Below are 27,847 nucleotides of genomic sequence, written 5' to 3'. Positions count from 1 at the left end.
TAGAGTGAGGTTAACTGGAGATTCAAGCCTGGAAATCATGTATAATGAAGAGAAAGTGTACAGAAATGGATTTGGGAGTATTAATTTGTATTATATAATTCTCAAAAATGCACAAAGGATGATGGTGCATATTTACTTGAGGACACTTTACTATTATTTCCTAATGCCTATAAAATTGCGAGTTAGATTATCTCAAGATTGTACATTAAAAATATCATTAACACCTTTTTATTATGGAATGCTAGGTTAAGTAACCTGATATAGATCTCAAGTATAAGGCATTTTTAAGGCACATATTAGACACCGTCCCTGACTTGAAAGAGATTAAAAGCTAATAAAATAGTTAATTATAATGTGGGAGCATAATGAAATTATCATATAAATGATACAAACAAAATTGCATGAGGCTAGAGGAGAAATGGGCCACTTATTGTTTAAGTAATCAGACTCAATTAATGGAAGAAGATTTGAAATAACTCTTGAGGAAATAGTATTGTTTTGAATAGGATTGGAAGAGCTGGATGTGGTGGCCATTGCCTATAATCCCAGTAACTCCAGAGCTGAGGCAATAGGATAGCAAGTTCAAAGCCAACCTCAGTAATTAAGAGAGACCCTGTCTCAAAATAAAAAGGGCTAGAGGTATAACCTTAATGGCAGAGTGCCTCTGATTCATTCTCCAGTACAAGAAAGAAAGGAAGGAAGGAAAAAAGGAAAAAATCGAGGGAGGAAGAGAATGGAAGAATGATTTTCAAGACAGAGATGAAATAGGTTTAAATAGTCATAGAAATAAAGCGGATATCGCTGTAAGAAGATATTAATACAAACATTTTTGAACCATATAATTCATGTAGGGGCATTTTATATGATGTTCAAGATATATATTGGGGCAGACTGAGGGCTTGAAATCATGTTATAAATTTTAAATTTTATTTTGAGAATAAGTGAGAATCAGTGAGAAGTCACTGTACTTCTCTATCACAGAAGTATAGACGCAAAAGGGGATGTGTAGAGCAAAAGAAAAGTGGCGCAGGACTGACCACACACACACCTGGGTTAGGAAGTGGGTTTATTGTCAGGAGCCTGACAAGGCTTTTCTGCACAAACAGAGGGACAGCAGCAGCAAGCAGAGAGAGCTGCAGCAACTCCCCCTTGAAGTTTACCTTTTATAGGCTAGAATCATGGCCACGCCCTAGGGGCGGGATTAGTCTTGACTGACATAGTAAGCATCCCCTGATCTTGTGCAAGGCAAGTTTGTTTCTTGGGAACTGAGACAGGCAGTTTTGCTGTCTCTCAGAAGGGGGAACAGGGAAACCAGCATGTCCCTTTATTTTCCCAAAGAGTGAACAAGGAAACCAGTAAGTCTCCATCTCAGGGGCCAGTAAATTGTCTCCTATCTCTCAATGAGAGAACAGGGAGAGACGGGCATGTCTCCAGGCCAGTAGGTTTTATCTTGGGCTAGTTTCTATTTCTTGGGGATAAGAACAGTATTCATCAATTGGGGGTGGGGAAAATGAAGATGGCTGCATTATGCTAACTTAGAGTATCGTTTTTATCTGACTCTGACTTACATGTGCAGGATGGAGTGAAAGAGAAAGAATGGCTGGTGCCATTTCTTTATGGTATTCAAGGAATGGCAATATGATGAGTGATTCCAGGAAGCCTGGGCAGAATTGTGGATGGATAAAAGAAAAGATATATGTGGTAGCTGATATAGAGTATAAAATTGATTTAAAAAAATCTAACAAAATCAAGAAGAAAATGCTATAGGTCAGATGATGAATCATTCACAAACGTTAAGCTTTATGTCACATATTATGTCTGCTTCACAGTGCCTGGTCAGAGGGCCACTGGAAGTATTCTAGTTTGTAAGTTACTAGATCAGGACTGAAGTCCAGCAGTGATGTTTTAAACCAGGGACTTGTTGGGATCTATGATAGAGAAAGACAAGTCAGAAAATATTAAGGGAAAAATCATGGGCAGAACTAGGGAACCAAGAAAGAAAAGTGAGAAACAGCATCCGTGACAAGAGGAGAGGAAACAGTAGTGATGGTGTTCAGATGTCAAGAAAGTAGGACTTCAAAAATGAGGGGGATTGAGAATAGGTCATTTCATTTGGATGCTGATGCCTTTCTCTTGAGTGTTGAAAATGAATAGACAGCAAAAGCTAGTTTGCATGGGCATGATGGTGCAGAGGGTATATATGATTGTTTCCAAGTGACAGGTCAAGCAAAAACAAGGAGAAGAATGCAGCTGCTAAAGACATAACCATGTCACAGTATTTTTTAGGTCTAGGAGCTCAGGATATATTTAAAGAGCAATATAGCAATATTATTTCATATTATTATGTTACATAGCAAATATACCATTTTCTTACTATTTTTATATATTCTTACTATTTTTCCCCTTTTTATATCTATGATTATAATATCTCAGAACTGAGGTTGCATATATCTCTTTTTTCCCTTTTTTCCTCAATTAGATTTGCTAGCTATGTGCAATTTTAATGGCTACTAACTAATTCATTATTATTATCTCTTCTATGTCTTATTAATTTTTCTTCCACTTTTATTACCTTTATGCATTATTTTTGCCTTGCTTCTAGAATAGAACACTAAATTAATTTGTTTTCATCACTTCATATTGTATACTAAATACATTGAAGAACACAAATATTTTTTAAGTAAGATTTGTCCTTATCACTTAAATTTTGTATGCAGTCTCCTCATTGTATTTTATTTCTAAATGGTTCTAATTGTAGTTTTGAACTGACTTATTGAAGAAAGTAACTGTTTAATTTCCAAGTCATTGTGTTTTATGTTTGTGATCTTAATTTATTTCTAGTTTTACTAAAAGCTGCCATCAGAAAATGTGGCCTAAACAATTTATTTAAAAAAAAAAACTGTGAAGCATTTCCTAATGATCCATCTTTTTGATACATTTCCACAGAGCCCTGGAATTTATTGATTTATTATTTTTCTGACATTTTTTCCTTGTTTGTTTGGTTACCCCCAAAGGACATGCAAATTAAATTTTCATTGAGGTCTGAGGTTTGGGATCCACATTATAATTTTGTCCTTTGGATTTATAGATCCTATAAAATTATTTTTGATAGTTTTTATGGTTTGAATATTAGGTGTCCCACAAGAGCTCATGTGTGAGACAATGTAAGAACATTCAGATGTGAAATGATTGGGTTAAGGGAGTCTTAACCCAATCAGTGAATTAATACCCTCCTTGGGATTAACTGAGTGGTAACTGAAAGCTGGTAGGGTATGCAGGAGAAGGTGAGCAGTGGGGACCCCTTCTTGTATCTGGCCAGTGGAGTCTCTCCTTCCTGGTATAATCCCTTGAGCTGCTTTCCTCCACCACATTCTTCCACCACGATTTTCTGCCTTACCTCAAAGACCCAAGGAATGAAATTGTCCATTTGTGGACTGAGACTTCTGAAATCAGGAGCCCCAAAGTAAACTTTTCCTCCTCTAAACTTGTTTTTGTCAAGTCTTTTGGTCACAGCAGCAAAAAAAAAGCTGACTAAAAGAATAGTTGAGTCCAGTTTTGTAATTAGGTTTGCTCACAGTATCATAGATTTCTCACATGCTTCAGTGATCACAGTCTTATTATGGCTCTGTGTCTGAATTTTTCAAGTTTGCCTTAATTTGTAGCAGACTGCATTACAAATTCAAGCAAACTTTAACAATAAAATGTTTTTTACATTTTATGTTTTCTTAGTGATTGCATATGTTTTTCTTCTAGTCCTCAAATATGTAAAGTAGCTTGACATGTTAATTATGTGATCATAAGAGTTTCTTCTAAAATATAGTTTTGTTTCTCTTTAGTCTGCATTTGTGTTGAGATGTTTGAGGGTATCATTTAATTGTTTTCCCCTAGATAACCATTTTTGGTCAAGTTTGAATTTTATAAGGATCTTCTCTGACTTATAAACCCTTACCCAAAACAGCTTATGTTTTTGCAAATGTCTCCTATTGCTTAAGTGTTCTTTCTTCATACCTTATTTTCCTTAACAATTGTGTTGGTTTCTCCTTGAGAAATGTTAATTATCTTTTTTAAAAATTTTCTCAATAGTCTCTGTCTTACTTTTTTTCATATTTTCTAACTTTTTTCTCTCCATGCTTTTCTTCCTCCATTGTTTGAGATTCATGAAATAGTTGTCCTCTACATCAGTAATTTGATTTTATGCAAATTCTATTCTGTGCTACAATGTTTGTTGTATGGATTTTTATTTGACATTTCATGTCCACCTCCCTGAACTTTTCTGTTTTTTTTTTGTTTGTATTGTTTTTCCATTGGCTTTTTATCCTTTGTTTCAACTCATTCTTGTTTTTAAAAAAATGTTAAACTTTTTATAAATATGATTTAAAATTCATTGGTCCCACAAGGCTTATCTGGAAAATCTGAGTCCCCCAAATTTCTGCTTTTCTTTCCAAATGTCCAAGGCAATTACATTCAATTATTTATTTTTTTATGTGTTTATCCTTGTTTCTAAATAACTGGCTTACACTTTCTTTTTACTTATTTTTCTGTGATGTCAGTTTATATTGACTTCATACTATGAAATATCAGGAATTATTTCCTATACCCATTCTCTACTGCCATTTATACTTCCTATCCTATCATATTACCAATGAAGGTACACCATAAATTATATAATTATGGTCAGGAAGATGCTGTTCAAAAAAGTGCCATTGAGTATACTTTATTTTTGCTTTTTTGGAATTTTTTCCCTGTAGCTAATAATCATTACTTTAAAAGTAATTTGTTTAGTTGCTCAGTGGATTTAATATTATATATATATAAACAATTAACTCCCAAATTTTCTCAGAGGACAACTGGTTAACTAGCAAGATTATGTTTCCAGAAACTCTTTCCCCAGCACAGCTTGCCTCTCAAGATCTTCCTTTTCATCATTCTGGGGATGTTTTTCACATTTCTCTTGTGGTGAGCCTCTGGTTTTCTGTAGCCAACCCCTGTCACTTTCTTTTACTTTCTCCTATTTAGGCTTGCTGAGACTGAAGAATGGAGGATATTGTTTTTTAAATATTTTTTTCTTTTAGAACTGAACATATAAAAAACACCTCATTTTAATCTCATCTTATTATTATTTTGCTTAAGAAATAGGTTGCTGATATCGAGATTGGAAATCATTTTATTTCCAAATGGAAAGGGTCTCTCTAATTGCATCCTGATTCTCAGGTTTCAAGTACTCTATTCTTCAAAACCCTATTTGGGAATGGGGGAAGTGCCCCCAAAATATATAAAGGTCTTCTATTTATTCCAAGTATTCTGAAATCTTAGACTATATATCCTGATGTTTGTACATTTTTATGTATCTTTAGTATGAGCTTCTAATCTAGAATTTCATGCTTTCATTATGGAAATTTTTGTTTGATAATCCCAATGTTCCTAATTTCTATTTTCTGAATGCTTATTAGAGATCTTGAGTCTTTTGGACTCACCCTTTAATTATTTTTTTTCTCTCTTTTTTTTTTTTTGCTCTAATTTCTGAGAGATTATTTCAAATTTACATTCTAATTTGTCGAGTTTCTGGAATTATAATTATGATATCTAGAATTATAACTAATAATTACTGTTAATAATATAACTAAACACATTACTAACAATAATAATTACAATTATAATTAACTTTCAAGTTTTTTATGCTCTCTGAGTATTCTTTTATACAACTTTTCTTGATTCATGTTTTGTATTTAAAAATATCTCTGAAGTTTTGAACAATTTTTAGATGCTTTCCTAGCCACACATCACCTCTCTTTCTCTAAATTGCTTTTTTGTTGTTGTTGTTATTTATATGATTTAACATTTGTTTTCATGGTAGAAAATTTCTTCAAGTAAATATCTTTGACTTCTACTCATGTTTAATGATAGATTTTTTTTAACTCATTTAAAATTCTCTAAACATGTATTTGTTTCTTGACAGTGAGCTTCCCTGAGAAATCACTTAACGTCCAAGTACTTTTCTTTTAGGTTGCTGAATCTAAGTATTTCCAAAATTGAATTTTGAAATACACAGCTGATAATATTCTATGACCCAACAGGATAAGAGGGTTGAAAAACTCAAAATATAGTATGTTGTTTTCACTTGGTACAACTAATTTCAGTGCAACACCCCAATTCCAAGAGTACCCGTTGTTCTGCATCCAAGAAACCCGTTGTTTACCTTCAGAAAGAGTATCATTTAGTGCATTTTTAAATAACATGATAAATGTATGCAGTAACCTTTATGATTCTCTTAAATGGAATGATATAGGTAGAACTGTCTTAGCCAGAAACAGTGTTGTGGAATCACAAGGGTTCTATTAGTGAGCTTTTTGTCAGTGTGACCAAAATATCTGACATAAAAAAAAAAAATCTTAGAGGAGGAAAGTTTTATTTTGGCTCATGTTTCAGTTCCTGGTCAGTTGGCTTCATGACAGAAACGTCATGGCAGAAGTATATGGCAAAGGGTAAAAGAAAGCTGTTTCAGTCATGGCAGTGTGGGAACAGAGAGAGAGAAATAGAGAGATATGAAGGGGACAAAGACAAGATAAGGTCCCCCAGAGCATGCCTTCAGTGACCTACTGACTCCATCCATGCCCCACCTGACTAGTTTTCACCTCCTGTCAGTAGCCCTTTCAAAATTTTAACCCCTCAAATAGATTAATCCACTGATGAGGTTAAAGTCCTCATGATCCAGTCACTTTCCAAAAGCACTACCCCTGGACATTGCTGCTTTGGGGACAAATACTTCAACACAGGAGCTTATGAGGATGTTCCAGATCTGGATTACAATAAGGATACAATGTTTTCAAACCATAAAACATAATTCTATTTTATTGTGAGTGTCTTAGGTTAGTCAGTTCTGTTACTGTGAGATACCTGAGATAATTAACCTATAATGGAGAAGACTTATTTTGGCCCATGGTTTTAGAGGTTCCATCCCATGATCAGGTGAACTCTTTGCTTTTAGACCTCTGGTGGGGGTGCCAGATGGCAATGGTGGAAAGGACATGGCAGAGCAAATCTGCTCACCTCATGGCCAGGAAGTAAAAGAGAGGAAGGACCCAGGTCCTTCTAATACCCTTCCAAGGTACACCCTCCCATTATCTAGAGACCTGCCACTCCACCCCTTAAAATTTCTACCACTTCCTAATAGTGTCATGCTGGGGACTAACCTTGTGTGAGTGATACACAAGATCCAAACTATTGCATGTCCTGTGTGAATGAACTTTTTAAATAAACGATCAACATATTGATTCTTCTCCCTTCATCTGTTTTAGATTCACCCTACTTTTTCATTCCCAATGAACTGACTCTCCTGGTATGACTGTCTAGAGTTTGTCTGTTACTGTATGTTACTGTCTAGAGTTTCTCCTGTCTGGGGCCACTTTTCCTTCACCTAGACTACTATTTTAAGTCCTTATGCCTCCTGCACTGCCTCCTATCTTACTGTTCCCTATTATGGATGTTCCTTATACAATTTTCAAAAATAGTTAGCAACTTAACTACTATGTGTCATGCACTACCCTGGGAGCAATATGGATCTCACAATAAAATGTGAACTGGTATGTGTTAAACTATTAAACAGCTGTGTGATGTGAGTTGTGTTACCTAACCCCTTGTGACACCTTAAACAAAATTCCCTGAGAAGTGGGGGAACAGATTCCTAACTTACTGGGTAGCTATAGCATTTAAAGTTAAGTTTTTAGAACACTTTCTGACTCACATTATACCATCAATAAATGTTAGTTGCTTTTATAATTGTTGATGTTATGTTTACAGTGTTTGTTTAGCAATATTTGTGACTTGCATCAGAAAATATTCTTTCCAGAACCCTTATAACACTCTGAAGGCATTTGCTTCCTCCAACCATCTATGAATAAAGTCCATTGAGTCATATGGACTAAGATTGAAATGGAGAAGTGTTTTTCACTGAGCAAAACACGTATCGTGTTGTTCAAAATATCTTTTATAATGAACTAACTCAGTCTCTGCATGCATTAATAGATTAGTGCAGGAAAAATAAGAAATATGAATAATTAAGTGGGATAATCTGAAAGTTTTCACAATTGCCATTGGAGAATTTTAGTCCTGAAATGACTTTTATACTATTAACTTCTACTTACCTTTAGCAATGAAGAATCCATTTAATTAAATTTAGCTACCGTAAAGTGTTGGTATCACTTACTTAATATAGCTATTTATATATGACATGTAAGTTATATTTTAAGATTTAGCTGAATTTTAAGTTCAAAATATAAATATTGTGAATGTTTAAATAATATTCAGAAAAAAAACAGTCACACACTAAGAAATTAAAGTAGTTGTTTACATCAAATACATTTAGATGAATTATTCCTACATGAAAAGTTTATTGAAGAAAATTATTTGAAACTAATTTTTGCCATCTAAAATACAATAATCGTGAACATAGCAATGCAACCGTACCTCGATGGCTTATGATTTAAAATTATCATCCTATAGTATTCAAATTAGAATGACCATAAATTTATGAAGTCAGGTAATGATTCTGCATTAGTAGTCTCACAATAAATACCACACATTTGCATATCCGCTGAGTTGGGAAGAAACTTTGTTTTAGGATTGTTGTATCCCATGAATCAAAAATACTGCAGGACAGACATTCTGCACTCTTCCCTTAGGCCACTCATCCCACCACTCACACTTTAATGTCTCCATCCCCAAACTTGACTCTGGTCAAGGTGCAAGGGCACATTGCTACATGGCTTTCTCTGTATATGAAAGATGGCACATCTGGTGTGGCAATTACCAAAACCAGTATTAAGAGCTGAGATTCTGGGGAAAAAAAAGCAAAAAAGAGCAGATCTGGATGAAATCCAGAGACAGTGGCTTTTTACTTGTTGTTGCTGACAATGTTCAGATAGACCAGCTGTATTTAATTATAGGCAGAGATGAGTACCTTCTTTCTAGTGCTGCCTCTCAGTCCCAAATCAAGGGATATGAAGAGTTTCTGCCTGTCATTTACATTTTCTGTTGTCATACCACTTTCAAAGATCTTAACATGTTGGATCTTTCCAACATCCCCCAAAGGTATGTGTCGGGATGCTTTGTCTCCTCAAAATCAGTTTCTCTGACGTTATGGATGAAATAACCTAGAAACCTTAGATATTTAAGAAAGAACAAGTTCAGTACTCAGATCTGCCTATTGCCTGAAGCCAGGCTCCTCAAACACCAAGAGGAGAGCAGTAGAAAATGTATCATTGTAGACATGTCTCCAGTGTATTCTATTTCCTAATCAATTTATATATTTGTCAAATATGAAATTCCTGCTGAGTCCTCTTTATTAATATAGGTGATGGAGGGTAAAATTAAATAAGATGTCCCTGAGATGAATATATTCCCCATCTAAAGGGAAAATAAATACATCAGTAGATAATCAGAGTATACCAGAGCTACAATAAAAGTATGTATTGGAGGCTGTTGAAACATTGTGGAAGAAAAGATCTACCTGTGGAAAGTAATGTAGATCAGAGAGGACTTCACAGAAAAGGTACATTTTATTTCATAAAGGTACCCAGGGACTCTAGATATTCACATCTTTTCCTCATGAAAGGTGGCTGTTCTTAGACATTGCTAGCCACTCCTTCATTTATGAAATTAACTATTTCATTGCAATTATTTCTTGGACTTTCATCTGGTTTCTTCCCTACTTTCCATCTGGCTTTATTTATTTATTATCCATCCTCAGTGATCTTCCTAAATCTGCTTCTCACATTCTTAAATGTCCAGGGTTCTACTTGTAGCATCTTCCCTTTGTACTTTCTTTCATTTCCATGAGTGAATATTCCCTTAAGAAGATTTGTGGTCTCAACTGCCTTGTGTATAACTGTGTTTTTATTATCTTCCTACAGGCGATTCTGACTCATAGGCATGAACCGAGTCATGATCTGCTTTTCAAAACCAGTCATTCTTTTCTACTTACTCGCTTTCCTTCCTTCTCTATTTGTTCAACAAATATTTATTGATACCTATTAGGTCTTAGTCACTATTAGGCTGTCTGATGAAATGGTGGAAAATTAGATCTGGCCCCTACTATGAAGAAGTAAACTAACTAAATTAGTGCTTACTAAAGTATGGCTCGGAATTACTATGTAAGAATCACTAGGAGGAAGAGGAGTTCTTTTTGAAATTTCAACTTAGTGTTCCTTCCAAGAACCTACTGAGCTGTAAGCTCTAAGAAAATCAGGAATATATATTTTAAGTAAACCCTATAAGTGATTCTTAAGAGACATAAACTAAAATTTTAAGCAAATATTTAAGTTAAAAAAAAAGGAAACAAATACATAAGTACATATTATAAAAGTGCCATGGAAGTATACTGCAAGAACTAAGAAGTTTCAATAAAAAAGTGTCATCCAGTACCTGGGAGTTACACAGGAATAAGATTACATATGACCAGATAGGTTAGTGATGAATCAGGAGAAGTGGAAGTTAGTGAATGCTAAGGATGAATGACCGATCAGAAATCTCAAAGCCATCTTTTGGTTCCTCTCCTGCCCTCACTTCTGTTGTCTTTATTATATCTAAATTCATCTCATCTTCCTCGTCACCACCCCTCTCAGATGCCCACTGGCCCTTGTCTTGCTTGGTATCATGGTAGCATTCCCCTAATTCTTACTCTGGCTGCTATATCACTATCTTCTCTGATCTGTCACCCCACTGAGCTCACCAAAACCTTTAAAAAAAAACCAAAACACAACATTATCATGTCACATATTTGCTTAAAATCTTTCAATCCCTTCCCATAACCTTGAGAATAATGCCTGAGAACCTCACACTCCTTATGAACCCTTTCCTGATTTGGTCCCTGGCTGTCCTTCTTCCTTCTGTGTGTACATACCACATTCCAATCATGCCAGGTTGCTTACAGTCATTACCCTCCGTCTTTGCTCATGGGATCTGTCCTACCTAAAATCATTTCCCCATCTTCCTGGAAACTTTGTATCTTCCATGACAGCCCCCGCCTCTCCCAAGAACCCTCCTTCTGCCCCCTGTGTCAATGCTGCAGTGCCCTAGCTCTGCATTTCCCTGGTGTCTTTTGCCTGCCTCTTTGATATTACTTATAATTTCATCATCGTTGGTAGTTAATCGTCTTAGGATCACATTGACTGTGGCTTTATGATATGAAACATCTATCTGATTCTTCTCTGCATGTGGAGTCCCTAGTACAAAGCCATGTAATACACCGATGGGCTAATAAAGCTGATGGGTGAGGGACCTTATGACCATGCCTCATCATGAGAAGGCCCCCTAGGGTCTGTGTTAGTTTTGTAGGGCTGCCAGAAGAAAGTGCCACAGACTGAGCCACTTAAGATCATGATGATGGTGGAGTTGTTTTTCTGAGGCCTTCCTTCATTCATGGATGTGGTTTTCTCCTGTGCCTTCTTATGGTATTCCCTCCATTCATATTTGTATACTAATTCCCTGTTTTTATAAAAACAACAACAACATTATTATGTCATCCTAGTGGGTGACTGGACTAGTGGTCCACACTGGTGACTTCATTTACATTGATGATATCTGTAAAGACCCTTTCTCCAAATAGTTTCATTCTGTGTCATTGAAGGATAGACATGGGGGCAGCAAGACTCAGCTCAGGGCAGAGCCCCTTAGCACACTGAGGTATTTAGTGGTGGGAGTTTCATGATCCTAAGTGCCTCTTGGCTTCAAGAATTCCTTCCTACTAACTAACCTTGGGCCTGAAACTTGCTATCTACCAAATTTGGTGATGGCACTTAAAGCAGCAGCTGGCAGAATCCTCACCACCCCACCCCCATGGCCACAGCCATTTTTCAGGTTCCCATTGTCATTACCTCTCAGCTGGAATTCTGCATCACCCTCAAATTATCTGATATTTATCTTTATCCAGTCTTGGGCTTGTTTTCCTTCTACCCTGCAGTCCAGAGAGTCTTTCTAAAGCAAGAATAGTCATCCTTGTTCTGGCTAGAACCCTAACTTCAAGGTGACATCCCAACTCCTTTTCGTGTCTTCCAGGGCCCTTCATGACCTAATGCCCACGCTCTTCCCTACCCTCTCTTGCCACTCCATCCACACTCCTAATATTCTTACTACCTTTAGTTTCTCCAGTTTTTCATGGCTGTTGCTGACAATATCTTTATATTTGCTTGGTGAGCTCTTGAGACTTCTTTCATGTCTTCTACACATTCTTCAAACTACATCCATGAACCCTGAACTTGGACTAGGTGGCCCTGCCATATGCTCTTCTGGCAGCAATATTGTCTGTTTTTCTTTTCCTTCCTCCTACTTCTCTTCCTCTTCCTTCTTTTCCTCTTCCCTCTCTTCCTCATCCTTTTCCTTCTTCCTCTTCCTGTTCTTCTCCTTCTCCTTTTCATATTACTGGGGATAAAACCCAGGGCCTTTTACATGTCAGGCAAGTACTTCACCACTGACACCCCCAGGCTAGTACCATTTTTTAACACTCACCCAGGAGCCTAAAGCTAAGCTGTGGCTCTTTTGTTTATCCCTGTCTTCACTCACACAATGTCTGGAGAGAAGAAACCATGTCTTGATCACTGTTGAATGCTCACACTGAACTTTGTGGTTTGATCCAAATAGCAAAATGAGCATGGAATATATTTTTTTGTATAATAATAAAGAACTGAGTGTTAAAGCTGCCTGAATGTATCATGTCAAATAGTCTCTTGTATTTTAAAGATATCAGTTTAATTGGAATAAATCATGCTATGCTTTGAATATGTCCCCATCTCAAATTTATGCATTACAAATATAATCTTAAAACCATGTTAATGGTACTTGGAGGTGGGCCTTTAGGAGTTAGATTTGGATGAGGTCATGAAGTTTAAGTCCCCATGATGGCAAGGGTGGCTTTATAAGAAGAGGAAGGGACCCAAGGTAATATACTTGCTTTTTTTCATTGTAAAATGCCCTCTACCATGTTATGATGCAGAAAGAAGGCCCTCATTTGATGCCAGTGCCATGGTTTTGGGCTCCCCAGACTTAGAGTTGTGTGATTAAGAAACCTCTATTATTCATACATTATCTAGTTTCAACTATTTGTTTTAGCACCAGAAAACAGACTTAAGACAATTTGTACCATGAAATTCTCCCTTGTAAAGTACACGATTCAGTGGTTTTTCATATATTCAGTGTTATTTATCTGTTACTAATATCCGCCTTTAGGCCATTTTCATCACTATCCAAGAAAGCCCATTTCTTTTAGCTACCATTCTCTATTTTCTTTTTCCCTAACCCCAATAGTCACTATGCTACTTCCTATGGATTTGCCTGCACTGGACATTGCTTATAAAATAAAATCATACAACATAAAATCTTTTGTGATAGACTTCTTTGGCTTAGTATAATGTTTCTAAGGTTCATCCATTTTGTTGTATACATCAGTACTTTATCCCTTTTTTATTGCTGAATAATGTTTCATTGTATGGATATACCACATTTGTTTATCCATCCATCAGTTAAGGGACATTTGGATTGTTTCTGGGTTTCTTTTTTTGTATTATAAATAGTGTTCTATGAACATTTATACATGAATTTTTCTGTTGATATATATTTTAAGTTATTTCTGATATATACCTAGGAGTCAATTTGATAAATCATACTGCAACTCTGAGTTTTCAAGGAACTTCCAAATCATTTTACAAAGCTACATTATCATTTTACATTGCCATCAGCCATGTAAAGGGTTACAGTTTCTCCACATCCTCTTTGATATTTGTAATTATCTTAATTTTTATTATAATCATCCTAGTGGGTGCTGGTATTTAGATTTGTATTTCTCTGATGGTTAATGATGTTGGATATGTTTTCATGTGCTACTGGCAATTTCTGTATCTTCCTGGAGTAAAAGCTATTCAATTTGTTAACTTATTTTAAATTGTATTATTTATGTTTTAGCTGCAGAGTTTTAGAAGTTTTCTTTAAAGTATATATTCTAGATACAAAGACCTTATCAGATCTATGATTTGAAAATTCTTTTCCCATTCTGGGGGCTATCTTTTCACATTTATGTTATCTGTTGAAACACAAAGGTATTTAATATTGATAGTCCAATTTATTTGTTTGTCTTTTTGTTGCTTCTACTCTTCTTGTTATATCTAACACAACATTAGTGCACTCCAGGTCACAGTGATTTCCTTTTCCTTGTTTTCTTCTAAGAGTTTTTTGTTTTATTTTAGGTTTCAGCTTTCACATTAAGTCTTTGATTAATTTTGAGTTAATTTTTGTGTAATGTGAATGTGAAGTAGGAATCTCACTTCATATATATATATTTATATATATATATTTATATATTTTATATATAAATATATATATATATATATATATATATATATATATATATATATATATATATATAAAATCTCCAATTGTCTTAGCACCATTTGAAAATACTGTTCAGTCTCATTGAATTTTCTTGCCATACTTGTCAAAAATCAATGGCCACATATGTAAAGGTTTGGGCATTCTCAGTTTTATTTTATTAACTCATCTCTATGCCAGTAGTATAGTTCTGGATCCCTTAATTTTTCCAAATAAATTTTAGGATGACCTTGTGAATTTTTGTAAAGAAGCCAGCTGGATTTTGATAGGGATTGTGTTGAATCAGTAGATAATGCCACAGTCCGGCTGCAGCAAAATAACCAGGGGTGACGAGCAACTTGTGTACATTGATACAGCAGGAGTGGGAGCCGTTTATTGTAGGACAGGAGGGGTATATATACATTCCACACAGCTTATCTTAATTAACATAAACTAGATACAGCAGTCTACCAATAAGGAATCTCCACACTTAATGGCTCGCTGGCGCACTTCACAAACCACTCCCTCTGCAAAATACCAGGCGCCATCTTGACTTGTTTACAGACTCTAACAAGATAAGTTTGGGGAATATTACTATCTTAACAATAGTACCTCTTCTGATCTGTGAACATGGGATTTCTTCTCATTTATTTGAGCCTTGTTTTATTTTTCTCAATAATGTTTCATAATTTCCAGTTAAATCTTGTACTTCATTTACTAAGCTTTTTCTTAAATATTTTATTTTTCAATGTTATTATAAATGAAATTGTTTTACTCAATTTCATCTTAAATTGTCCTTTAAAATAGGAAATTTGCGTTTTTAAAGGTTATCATGGGCTGGAATTATGGCTCAGCGGTAGAGCACTCACGTAGCACGGGTAGAACCCGGGTTTGATCCGCAGTACCACATAAAAATAAAGGCATTGTGTTGTGTCCATCTACAAAAAAGATTCTCTCTCTCTCTCTCTCTAAAAAAAAAATTTAAAAAGGTTATATAGATTTGGAACATCAAATAAAACCAGGACCTCAATCTGGTAATCACCTCAACCATATTCAATTTTCAAAGGGTGAAAAAAGTTACCAGTGTTATGATTAGATATCAGTCTTTTGAATTGTATATTTAAAAAATACTCACTTTATGATAATCACATTAATGAAGATAACACTTAATATATTTGCATCATCTCTAACAAGTTAAATTTTGAGTAAATTTGTAATAAATACTAGAAATTATTAATTACAATGGGGTTTTCAATTGTGAAACATTCTTGTAATGTTTTTTCAGAAGTTCTTTGTTACAGAACAAAATTATTCTCTAAAAATGATGTTCTCTTTAAAGAGTATATGTAACATTACTCTGATATGACTGTTCTGGAAAGATTAAAAATTTTAAAATGCAAGCATAGTCACCCAGAAATATTTTTTAAAGTATGATTGCTGATGTAGTTTTCTGCAGAAATAACAGGATTTTGCAGCAGAAACAAGCCGGTGGCTTACATGTTCCGAAATGCACTGGATTGAAACCTACTGAATGAATCATTGTTGGTAAATAATGTCAAGATAGGAATGGGCTATCATTTTGTCTGTAGAAAGTCTATCTATATAACAATCATCCATTTGTTAGACTACATGTTTTAGACAGAAACATAGCAATATCTGAATAATACCAATGGTAGGGAGATCAACTTTAAAAATACTTGGATAAGCCTTCTCTTCATACTTATATGAAAGATGGAATAATTTGTTAATATAGCAATCAAACTGATTCAATGATCCTTGTTAATTTTTTAATAAGGAAGTTATAGAAATGAGGCAGTTTAATTTATATTCAAGTAGTATTGTTTAAAACATCATTTAGAAACTATATAAAATATGTCATTAGTTTCAAATACCAATGTATTTATAAGATCCTCATTCAAGCATAGGTCATTTGTCTTTCCTTGAGATGGATAGTGAGTAGTTGGTCTCCAGACCTTAATTATAATACCAATTTATAATAGTCATACATTAATAGATTTCTTGATGAAAATGGAGATACATATACTAAGCTTGTTTTCTAAAACAAACTTAATCTCCATTTATTAAAAAGTATTGCATGTATGATTTAAATATATTTTTATTTAAAAGAAATCCTCACAACTATTGAAATGTTGCATTTTCCACAGTTTTATAACTTTATTTTACATTTACAAAAAACATTTATCCATTAATTCTATACACAGAAAACTTATCAAGGAAAATTTCATATTTAGGTTATAATGGCACATATTCATCCTATGTATTGAGACTTATCCAACATGGCTATATTTCTTTGTTAATGCATCATATTTCCTTTCACAAAATAAGGCATGTGGAGATTTAAAACATCTTACATGTCACCAGAGATAACTGTGTTACTCAGCTTTTTGTCCTTGTGACAAAAATACCTGACAACTTAGATGAGGAAAAAAATATTTTGGCTCATGGTTTTAGAGATTCAGCACATGGTGGGCCCATTTCTCTGGCCCAAGACAAGGCAGAACATGGCAGAAGGGCATGGTGGAAGACTGCTTTTCTGTTCATGGCAGCCAAGAAGCAGAAAAAGGAGAGGGAGGGACCATAGAGAAATGCACCCTTCCAGGGCACACCCCCAATGAACCACTTCCTCCAGCCAAGCTCCACCTACCTACAGTTACCACCTAGTGAGTTCATTCAAACTAGGATGGACTGATTATGTTACGGTTCTCATAATCTGATCATTTCATCTCTGAATATTTGTGCATTAACACAGGGGCACTGTGGGGGACACCTCATATTCAAACCATAATAGTATCCTTTAAATTTCCATCAAGCTTGATGTTTAACATTTCTGAGATTTTTTTTTTTTTTTGCTAACTCTTTTGGACTATAATATTATAAATCCATAAAAGTCCCAGAAAAAAATGCAATTTTGGTTTTACAATAATTAGTTTTGAACCATAAAGTTTACCTTCAGAAAATATTTTATTATCTTATGAGTCCATTATGGTATAAAATCAATATTTCAGCTACTCAGTAGAACATTTCATTTTTTTCTCAATTTTTTTAGAAAAGCTACTATGTGTTTCCGATTTAACATTATTTTCTTTCTTACCATAATCTTGTAAGTAAATAAAATCTTAAAGTTATTAAAACTTAATGGAGAATTAGTAGTTATGATAGATTAATTTACCTTTGTGTTATGCTCATAGAATAGATTTAATAGTCTTGTATGAACTTATGACACATGAAGTAGCATCTCCTTTCCCAAGGGAAGATGTTTGAAATGAATTCTTTACTCTACCTTGGAGGGGGTTAGATAGCCCTCTGCAAAAATTGAGTTTAAGAATTATGATTCTCTGCCTTCAGCTATTCGAAGAAGTTTTCAAGAAAGAAAAGCATTTTAAGTAATAAAAGCATAAGAACAATCTCAGTCACCTGGTTGCCAAAGGGAGGGGGCAGCCTTAAAAGTGATGAAGGAATATTTCTGAGACTGCATGCTTGATATTTTAAAGATGTATGGTAGCTGTGCCTGGGTGTGGCTTCTCAATACATCACTAATGTTAAAATGATAGTGGACACAGAATGAGTAAGTTTCCAAGCTGCATTAATTTTCTTTTGCTATAAAAATAAAATCCAAAATTTAGCATTTTAAAACAACAAACATTTATAATCTCACATGCTTTCTGTAAATGAGAAATTCAGGAGAAGCTTAGCTGGGCTGCTTCACCTCAGGACTCTCCTGAGTTGGTAGCCAAGATGTCAGTCAGAGATGCATCATTCAAAGTCTTGACTTGGACCAGATGATACCTTTGTGGGTGGCTCCATCTCAGGCACGGCAAGTTGGTGATTGTGATTGGCCCAGGCCTCTCTTCCTTTCCATAGGGAATTGACACTCTGGTGCTTCCCCTGGAGTGAAAGATCCAAGAAAAAGCAAAGTATAGGCCAAAATGTCTTTTATGACCTAGCTTCAGAAATCACATACCATCATTTTTGGAATATACTCTTGTTTATGTAGATCATCTCTTATTCAAAGTGAGAGAGGACCAGGTGAGTGGATGCATTTCAGGAGAGGTTATCAGGGACCAATCTTGGAAAGTGACCAGCACAGAGTATCATAATTCTTAAGGATTGTTAATAAAGCTGTGTCTTGGGAAAATAAGGGGTTTCTCCCTTTCACACATTCCTTCATTTCCCTTTTCCATGCCTCTCAAATTGGCCTTTATTCCTGAGGTCTCTGTGTGCTACCTTTCTATCCTTTCTTCCTCAAGAATTAAGCAAATATCTGTTGAAGACAAGATTGTGTGTCAGTCACTGTTGGTTCACACCAGTAAGCAAATCATTGCTTTCACAGACCTGACCTATTATATAGCAGCTGGTTTTCATAGCAAATGGCCTCTTATCTATAAGAGTTTTTAACTACTAACATTCTGTTCAAATTATTGTATATCTAATAAGGAACAAATTCAAGGTAAGGGACTGGCACTACAGTTGCCACTGTCCCCTTCAAAATTATTTTATTTCAATAAAATATTCTGTGATTTATAAGGTAGAACTTTAAAGCTGTAAGGCAAATATTCTGCACAGTAGGGAAACTCCCTCATTTGTAATTAATGTCACTGTTTTAAATCACCTGTTGGATGGCTTTTGTTCAGTGGAAAACATTACCATTAAGCTATCTCAATCAGCATGGTCTTTTGCATAATGTGGAAATGCACGCCTGAAGAAAAAGTGGATTCAAACCTAAACAGGAACAAAGCACATAAGTGTTCTTATCTCCATGAACACATAAGGAGACAAAGATTAAAGTTAACTTGTTTTGCCATTTCCTTTCAAAATCGCCACAGTGTGAACTGAATTTCCCCCAGTATAGTAGAAAGACATAGATCATCTTTTAAATATGTTTATATCATAATCCAGTGTTTCAGAGAATCTGGCATTTATACCTGTGATTAGCTCTAAAATATCCTATGGACCTTTTTATTTTTTTTTTCTTTTCGCGTTAAAACTGTTTGGGCCAATAAATCTTTCTGCAAATGTCAGATTGGTCAGCAATGAAGAGGTAAATGGAAACTAATGACACTTATCAAGTTGATGATGTGAATGATTTATTGGACCCAATCATTTAACACTTTCATAAAGTCAATATCGGGGAAAGAGATTGGGCTCTTATTATGGTAAACTGTATTTGTACTGTCAGCATTCAGTGATTTATTACAAACCTGTGGCTAGGATTAGGATATTATAAATGGGGGAAAAATGGAAGGCTCATTAATTTTTTATACCCACAGGTGGAAGACATGCAGTGGGCTAATAGAGAACACACTCAGCCAGCGTCTGTCTGCAGCCTGCCCTGCAAGCCTGGGGAAAGGAAGAAAACTGTGAAAGGGGTCCCTTGCTGCTGGCACTGTGAGCGCTGCGAAGGTTACAACTACCAGGTAGATGAGCTCTCCTGTGAACTTTGCCCTTTGGATCAGAGACCAAACATCAACCGTACAGGCTGCCAGCGTATCCCCATCATCAAACTGGAGTGGCATTCTCCCTGGGCCGTGGTGCCTGTGTTTGTTGCAATACTGGGGATCATCGCCACCACCTTTGTGATTGTGACCTTTGTCCGCTATAATGACACACCTATTGTGAGGGCTTCAGGACGGGAACTTAGTTATGTGCTCCTAACAGGGATTTTTCTCTGTTATTCCATCACCTTTTTAATGATTGCAGCACCAGATACAATCATATGCTCCTTCCGACGGATCTTCTTGGGACTTGGTATGTGTTTCAGCTATGCAGCCCTTCTGACCAAAACAAACCGTATCCACCGAATATTTGAGCAGGGGAAGAAATCTGTCACAGCACCCAAGTTTATTAGTCCAGCATCCCAGCTGGTGATCACCTTCAGCCTCATCTCCATACAGCTCCTTGGGGTGTTTGTCTGGTTTGTTGTGGACCCACCACACACCATCATCGACTATGGAGAACAACGGACACTGGATCCGGAAAACGCCCGAGGAGTGCTCAAGTGTGACATTTCTGATCTCTCGCTCATTTGTTCACTTGGATACAGTATCCTCTTGATGGTCACTTGTACTGTTTATGCCATTAAGACGAGAGGTGTTCCAGAGACTTTCAACGAAGCCAAACCAATCGGATTTACCATGTATACCACCTGCATCATTTGGTTAGCTTTCATTCCCATCTTTTTTGGTACAGCTCAGTCAGCAGAAAAGGTAAGTGGCAGGAAATGCATTTGACAACTCTTTTTCTGGATTTAACTTCTTCATTTAGGATGCGTTTCCTCTTCCTGGTTCATTTACATTCTCTCAAGATGCTTCAGTCTGTGCTATTCTTATTTAGACATATATAGCTCAAGGTCACATTGCTTTGAGTATGTGTTGACTAGAGCTGATTTTCCAAGAAAAACACTCTCTTGTATCCTCCTTGGCAAGGGAGAAGATTGACAGAACTCACATCACTTTCCTGGTCTCTTTTAACAGCTTTGTTATCTACTAACATCTAAGTTCTTTTTCCAAATGTTAATTAAAAGTGTGAGGAAAAAGGGCAGATGTGGCTCACAGGAGTGAGCTGTCCCAGAATATCCTACTGCATGACAAATGCCTCCTTCCCTGCTCTACTGTAACTCTGGGGGGTTTCAGGGGAGGGAAGCCATCCCTTCATCATTATGATGATTTTAGTCATGGAAGTAGAGTTTACAATAAAACAACTAAAACAAAGAGAAACTGAAATGGTTAAGTACAATCTGAACCTCTTATTATTTCTGAGCCCCTATTCTCATTACCTTTCCATATGTGAAAGATGATAGTGAAGAATAAAGAAGACAGCAATGGAAAATTATATAAAACAGTTTATAACTTTAATTTCCTTTGTCACTAATCTCCCATTAACTTTTCCTACATAAAACATTGCTAATAAAGAACATCTGCATATGAGAGGGAACATGTGTTGAACTAGATGAATGTAGTTCTATATACAGTAAGACAGAAAAGTAAGGTTAACCCCAAGTTATAAGATTTGGGTAGTGGGATAGTAATAAACCAATCTGTTGAACAAAGACCATTGCCTAAGAGTCAGAACACATATTTTGGTATATGTCAATGGGAATTTATTAGGATCAAACTTGTAAATCTAAATTATGAAAGAATGTGGAAACAAATCTCTCAAAGTCTATTTTTTAATATGATTTATTGGACTAGTCAAAGAAAAATAATTTTTTTCAGCATTTGGAAATGTCTAAGCTGTATGAATTATTAGTAAAGAAAACTTAAGCAGTTCTTACACTTGTATTTGAACTGTTTCTTTGTAGACTGATTTACCTGGAAAGGGCCATGATAAGTTCACTCTGCTTTCTGGTGGACAATAAATATTAGAACTAAACAAAATCTCCTGAGATAACATCTCACTTTTTTTTTCTATTTTCTCTTCCTTTATATTTTATGAAGTATAACCTGTTCTTATTTTTCATATAATGATATCCACAGATGGAACAGGGCAAACACCAATGCAAATAGGATGTTTTTCTCTATTCAGACAGTTCTTTCAGTGTCTCAGTTTTTTTAGACTAAATAAAAACATGGTCCTACAACAAAATGTTGGACATCATCATAGTAGTTCAAGTATAAATCATATTAGCAGTTTTTTTAAGGTAATAAAAGAATAACTACTTATTTTCTCTCAGAGCATTAATGTTTCAGAGCTGTAGCTGCCTACTGAGAATAGTGATGGAGACAAAAATTTGGGGGTGAAAAGGACACCCCAATATGCCAGAGGTTGGAGGGTGCTCTGTGCTGTTATCCTGAGAGATGCACAGCCCCTGAAAACCTGTGCATTCTGTTTATTTATGAGTGTGGAATATCCACACCTTTAGAGATAGGATGGAATGTGGTTAGCAAAATTTCTTTTTCTATCTAAACTTTGTGGAATAAAGAAAGCCTAAGAGGCAAATTACAAACAAATAATAACATAAGTTTGTTGGAATTCATTTCATATTTTATTTATTATTGAATATGAAACTTTCATTCAAGAGAAAAATTTGGTGGGGGAACACTAACTCTTGGAATTTTCAGTTAATTGTAGAGTCCTCCAATTATTTAGCCTTGGAGTTGTTGAATTTAGACCAGCTCTGTATGAAGAACTATTATATTATAAATAACTAAGATCTGGCTTCTAAGGTACTTTATATAATAGAAGTATGTGTTATTCTAAAACTTATCTTCAAATTTGCTTCCTGCTCCTTCCTGTCAATATATATTTTATATTTGAAACCATACATAAAATGCTTGAGTATATTTATTTTTCCACATTGCCAAAACTACTGACATGAATATTAAAAATGAATAAAAGTTTTGTATCTCTAGAAGAAGTCTTTAAATCAGTTGTATTGACTTTGGAGAAGCAAAGAGCTAGGCAGCCCTCCATTTTCATTTATAATGCTCAGCCAATTAGCCCCACATTATCAACCTGAAGCCTTTACAACAGCGAGGCGGCACGCACATCCATTAAGTCAGCAGATCCTTATTGAGCACTGTGTCCAGCATTGTGCTAGTTATTGAATCCATGTCAGTCTGCTTCCCTGAGCCTTCACTGTAAGGCTCAGTCTGGCTCCCAGCCCATGCCTTCCTGACGCCTGCCAGCCCCTGTGAGGTGCCAGGCTCAAGGGCAGGGGAAGATGGTGAGAGGTCAGATCTGAGACGAGAAAGCAAAGAACTGTTCATCCTCCAACTTTGCATTAGTGATTCAGAATTTATAACATGAGAAATAGCAGAAGAACAAAATTTCTTCCTGTACGTATTTGATTATGCTGTACCAGAGTAATGTCTGTAGCAGAAAATTCATCTACACGGTCGCTTTGAAATTATAAGAAGTGTGAGAAAAAGTAAAATTAGTTGAATGATTTAGACAGATATTTTGGAAAACATGAATAACATCATAATACTTGTCACAGAGTCATGAAGACTGACAGTTCTCTGAAGTGTGCCTTCATTCATTGATAAAATATAATTTATTTTAATTTATTTTTTTTCAGATGTTTAAAATGGAGATCAATCTTGTTCTTTTCCAGTAGATTTTCATCACATCATATGTGTCTACTGCTGGATTTTACTAAATCGTGTGCAAATGTATTTTCTCTTTGTAGAGAAGTAGTGTAAAGGAAGGGTGGATGCATAGAGGCATAGCCATAGATGAATAGAAATGCATGTGATTGTCAGGAAAAGACAAAAAAAATTAAAAAGTAATTAACTTTATAGTCAGGAAAAGAGTCTTTAGGGATGGTTAGGGGCTGTTAGGATGGCAGCAATCTCTTAAAGACATATTTTATCCTCCCTAATTGGGCTCATAAAATGGAAATAAGCAGAGAAAGGTTATGACAAGGCCAAGCTTCAGGGAGCACAGAGCTCTGACCAGAGCATCAAATGGGAACCAAATAAAAACAACCTCAAAATGGAAGAGAAAAATTAAAGCTTAAGAAAGAAAACAATAAATCCTGAACCAGCTTATTTTTCTTTGCCCTCTGGTTCTACAGTGTAGCGTCTATCTAGTAGCTCAAGTAAGAAACCTGGGGTTCATTTTTAACTCCTCCCTTTTTTTATTCCCACCCCATTATTTCCTCCTCTCTCCTTTCAGTGTTTTCTGTGTAAATCTGTGTCTATCTGATGTATATCTGAACGCATCCATTGCAAAACAAACCCCTTCACACGCTACAGCTTCAATAAATGCCTATGGAATGAGTGGAGTGCCTTGTACAACAATGGCATAACTTGATAGCATAAATGCTTATTTAGGTGAGAATATGACATAATAGGAATCTTCTATATATATTTTACTATAATACTCATTACAACTATATTTTTTTCTGAAAAAATTTTCCCATTCCACGAGGGACCACATTCAGTTCTTAAAAAAAAAAAAAACATTGACACTATCACTGATTCTGAAATATGGCTACTAAACATTTAGGGAGAAGGACAAGAAAGCATCTACAATTGAAAGCACAGGAGAATTGATGTGACTGATATTTTCCCCCTGCCTGCCCTCCCTGCTGCTTCCACTGTCTCTCTCTGTGCAGAGGCAGAGTGCAGGTGTGGAAAGGGAGTGGGTCCAGTGAGGAAAAGCATGAGCTCTGTGGCATGAGGACTTGGGTTTGATTCCTGGATCTGCTAAGCTAGCTGAGAACACGTAGGCAAGAGGCTATACTTTGGCAGATGGAAGTTAAGATCCCCCAGAGGATGCAAATTAGACTACCAAGCCCTGCAAAGACGTTACCTGCTGCGTGTGCCCAGGCCTTTTTGCAATCTAGAGCAAACTTGAGTTTATATATTCTGGAAAAAGGCAGGAAGATGGTGGAGTTAAAAGCAAAAACTCCTTTTGTATCATTATGATATGATTCTTATACTAATAGATACCTCATACTAGTTGGCAGAAACTTACACAACCTATGAGTCAGGAAAGGTGCTTAGCACATAAGCAGGAATTAATGTTGGGGATTATTACTTAGTGTTAGGCTGTTAGCCATGAGGACAAGAACCTTAATTGGTTTTGCTCACCTAGCAGAATACCAGGTCTGAAATAGATTCTTAAAAAGAGATTAAATGACTTGGAATATATTTAAATGAATTGGGAGATCAGATATTTGATTTATTCAGGTAATTGTCTCAATTTCTCCAGCCATTTGTTCCATGGCTGTGCAGCTTCCCAACTGGAAGTGTCTTCTGGGAAGCTTGCCTGAGAGTATAGATCATGAGATCACAGCAGTGAAAGAGGGCTGTGAGGGAGACAGCCATCTGAAGAATCAGAAGAAAGAGAGGTGTTCTTGAGGCAATATGTAAGTATTGCAATATGTAAGGCAATATTTAGCGGCAAGTGTCCTCAGAAAGCAGTTGCTGAAATCTTGATGTTACAGTTTGAAATGTTGAGTGAGTAGCCTTATTGAATTAGGAAAGGTAGGTCTGAGATTAGAGATTAGTCATAAAACTCCTGCTGTAGGTGTAGCCCAGTTGAGACAAGAAAAACCTGGGGTAAAAAGTCCATATGACATGGAAAACCACAGAAGAAATTTGCAGACCAGAGGTCATTCTCCAGCCACACGTATTTTCCAATATTTCTCCTTTCCTTAGGAAGGAGGGAAGAAGCAGCAATGATCAGTGTCCACTTTACATGTTTGTCATTGATGCTTATGACTGTGTCATGCCATTTGTTGGCGAACTGTAAGCATTTTCATTCATCATCTTACATCCTTTTGAAGACTTCAGTGATGTCCCAAGTTGAAGATTATGTTTCAGGTTGTGTTATGCTGTTTCTGAAAGGTGCCAGTTATACCAGAATATTGCAATGCACTCTGGAATGGGAAAAATAAATTCAACAAAAATACAAAAGAAACTGTATGATCTCATTTGTATAGTTACTTTAAAATGAAGTGCTTGTAAACTTTTAGAAGAGAAAGTTGAGATAGATTCTGGGACACACATAGGCAGGGCTGGTAAGTATCTTTCCTTGGGAATTCTGCCTTATCCATATTTTTTTGTTTGTTTTTCTGACTGTGCTATGTATTATTGCTAGAGAAAATTTTTATCTTTATACATTAAAGGCAATTCTTTTGGGGATGCTCATCAGATTTGACAGCACAAAGAATATTTGCTCAACGAACTTTATTTAGATTCCAAAATCCTATGATTTGACAGCACAAAGAATATTTGCTCAATGAACTTTATTTAGATTCCAAAATCCTATGTTTGTGGGCTCTGAGGGAACTGTGGGGACTAGGTCTACTTAATGTAAGCATTTATTTATTAGTGAGATTCTAGTATTTTCTCATATTTTTTCAAACTGAAATTGCATTTCCATAAAGTTGAATTTCCTATGCCCAAATTACTCTAATTTAATTAGCTAGACCATTAGTTAGTCAACCTGGGAACTTGGTTCTAAAGCTAGTGCATCTCATGAAAACAGTTTTGTTTACTTTGTATGACTGAAAATGCTGTGATACTAGATTTCATTAAGACTGAAATTTATTTTTAAAGTCATAGTGACCATGGTTTTATTTCAAAATGTTTAGAGAAATGTCATATAAATAGACTTATTTCTATACAAGCAAAATCTTAATGACATCCAGGCTGGATAATATAGAATGTAGTGACTAATTTACTTATTGTAACTTCAAATTGCATTTTCCATGATTTGCTAGATTCTAATATCTTATGCACACAGGGTGCCAGAAAGAGCAGATTGCAAGCAAATAGTTTTTTTTTTTTTTTGGCTGAAACCATATATACATTTTTATATTGGGAAATTAAAAAAATATACATCTAAATGTAGTATCATGTGGGTTAGTCCCAACTACCTTAAAGTATAAAAATATTTAACTAAGTATTAATATAAATACCAGGCTAGCTAAAATAACTGCAAAACAGATGTATTTGAATGTTAAAATACCATAAAAATGGAAACAATCTGGTTTCTGGCTCAAAATAAATGCTGATTAAAAAAAAAAAAACCCTCCCCCTAATAATGGAATGAAAAAAAATAAGGCAGAGAGGAGGAAGAGAGGCAGTGGGGATGGGGTGGGTGAAGAGAAAGAGAGAGAGAGAGAGAGAGAGAGAGAGAGAGAGAGAGAGAAAGAGTGAGGTAGGTGGTTGGGAGACATAATATTGTTAGCACTAAATTAGATGAAAAACATTTTGTAAAAAATATTGAAAAAATAAGTCAATTGGGTTTAATTTATGGAAAAATTAAAAGAATGGAAGCACACTCCAAGAGGCACTAGTGGGTCTTACTATGGAATTTCCAAATAATTCCCAAACTAAAGCTCAATAAAAATCCTAAGTAAACATTCCTGTGAGCATCAAGGAAATACTTGAAGAATCACACTGGAGAATAGCTGTGCCTGTTAGACTCCTCACTTCCCCTTTTAGCCCCAACTTCACATAGGAAGAGTGAAGATTAAAATTATGAAATCTAAAGAATGAGAATAATCTGATGGAGGACTTCTAGTGTGGATATGTTCCACTGAAAGAGAAGGACAAGAATTTGAAGTAATTTTATTTTAAACATGGATGGCGAGGGGATAGGAAATACAACTCTGTCCAGGATAGATAAATTTCTCAACTCTATTCCTTCTGGGGTGGGTCCATACTCTGCTTGCCAATATGAAGATATTTTAAAGAGAGGCCAGTCAGGTTAAATGATCATTAACTCCAAGTCCATAGTCAGTCCTGTCAAACAGAGAAAATGGGCTCAACCCGTAATCTTTATCAATCAGCCTTGTCTGTCAATCATAATTTTCATTAGCAGTCATAGATGCTAGGATGAAGAAAACTAAGAATATATATTTAAAAGTCTAAAAAAAACAAAACAAAATAACTGACTCAAAGAAAAAAATCCTAGAAAATATGAAAATTTTTAGAAATCAGCATTCTAAGAACCAAGAGAAGAATATTGAACACACATACACATATACATATATGAAGTTTGCTATGGAAAAGATCAA

General features: G+C 35.5%; 1 protein-coding gene across 2 annotated transcripts in view; it reads left to right on the top strand.

The window, feature by feature from the left end:
• The window catches only part of Grm8 (glutamate metabotropic receptor 8), a 724,606-nt gene that overhangs the window by 621,683 nt on the left and 75,076 nt on the right, over positions 1-27,847 (top strand). For both annotated transcript variants that reach the window (XM_076862113.2, XM_076862107.2), the window contains one exon: positions 19,641-20,576. In XM_076862113.2, coding sequence (XP_076718228.1) covers positions 19,641-20,576 — 936 coding nt within the window. The remainder of the gene's footprint in view (positions 1-19,640; positions 20,577-27,847) is intronic.

The sequence above is a fragment of the Callospermophilus lateralis genome, chromosome 1 (genome assembly GCF_048772815.1).
Source record: "Callospermophilus lateralis isolate mCalLat2 chromosome 1, mCalLat2.hap1, whole genome shotgun sequence".
NCBI classification, from domain to species: domain Eukaryota; kingdom Metazoa; phylum Chordata; class Mammalia; order Rodentia; family Sciuridae; genus Callospermophilus; species Callospermophilus lateralis.
The sequence above is the reverse complement of the archived record's forward strand: the minus strand, read 5'-3'. Positions and strand labels throughout refer to the sequence as shown.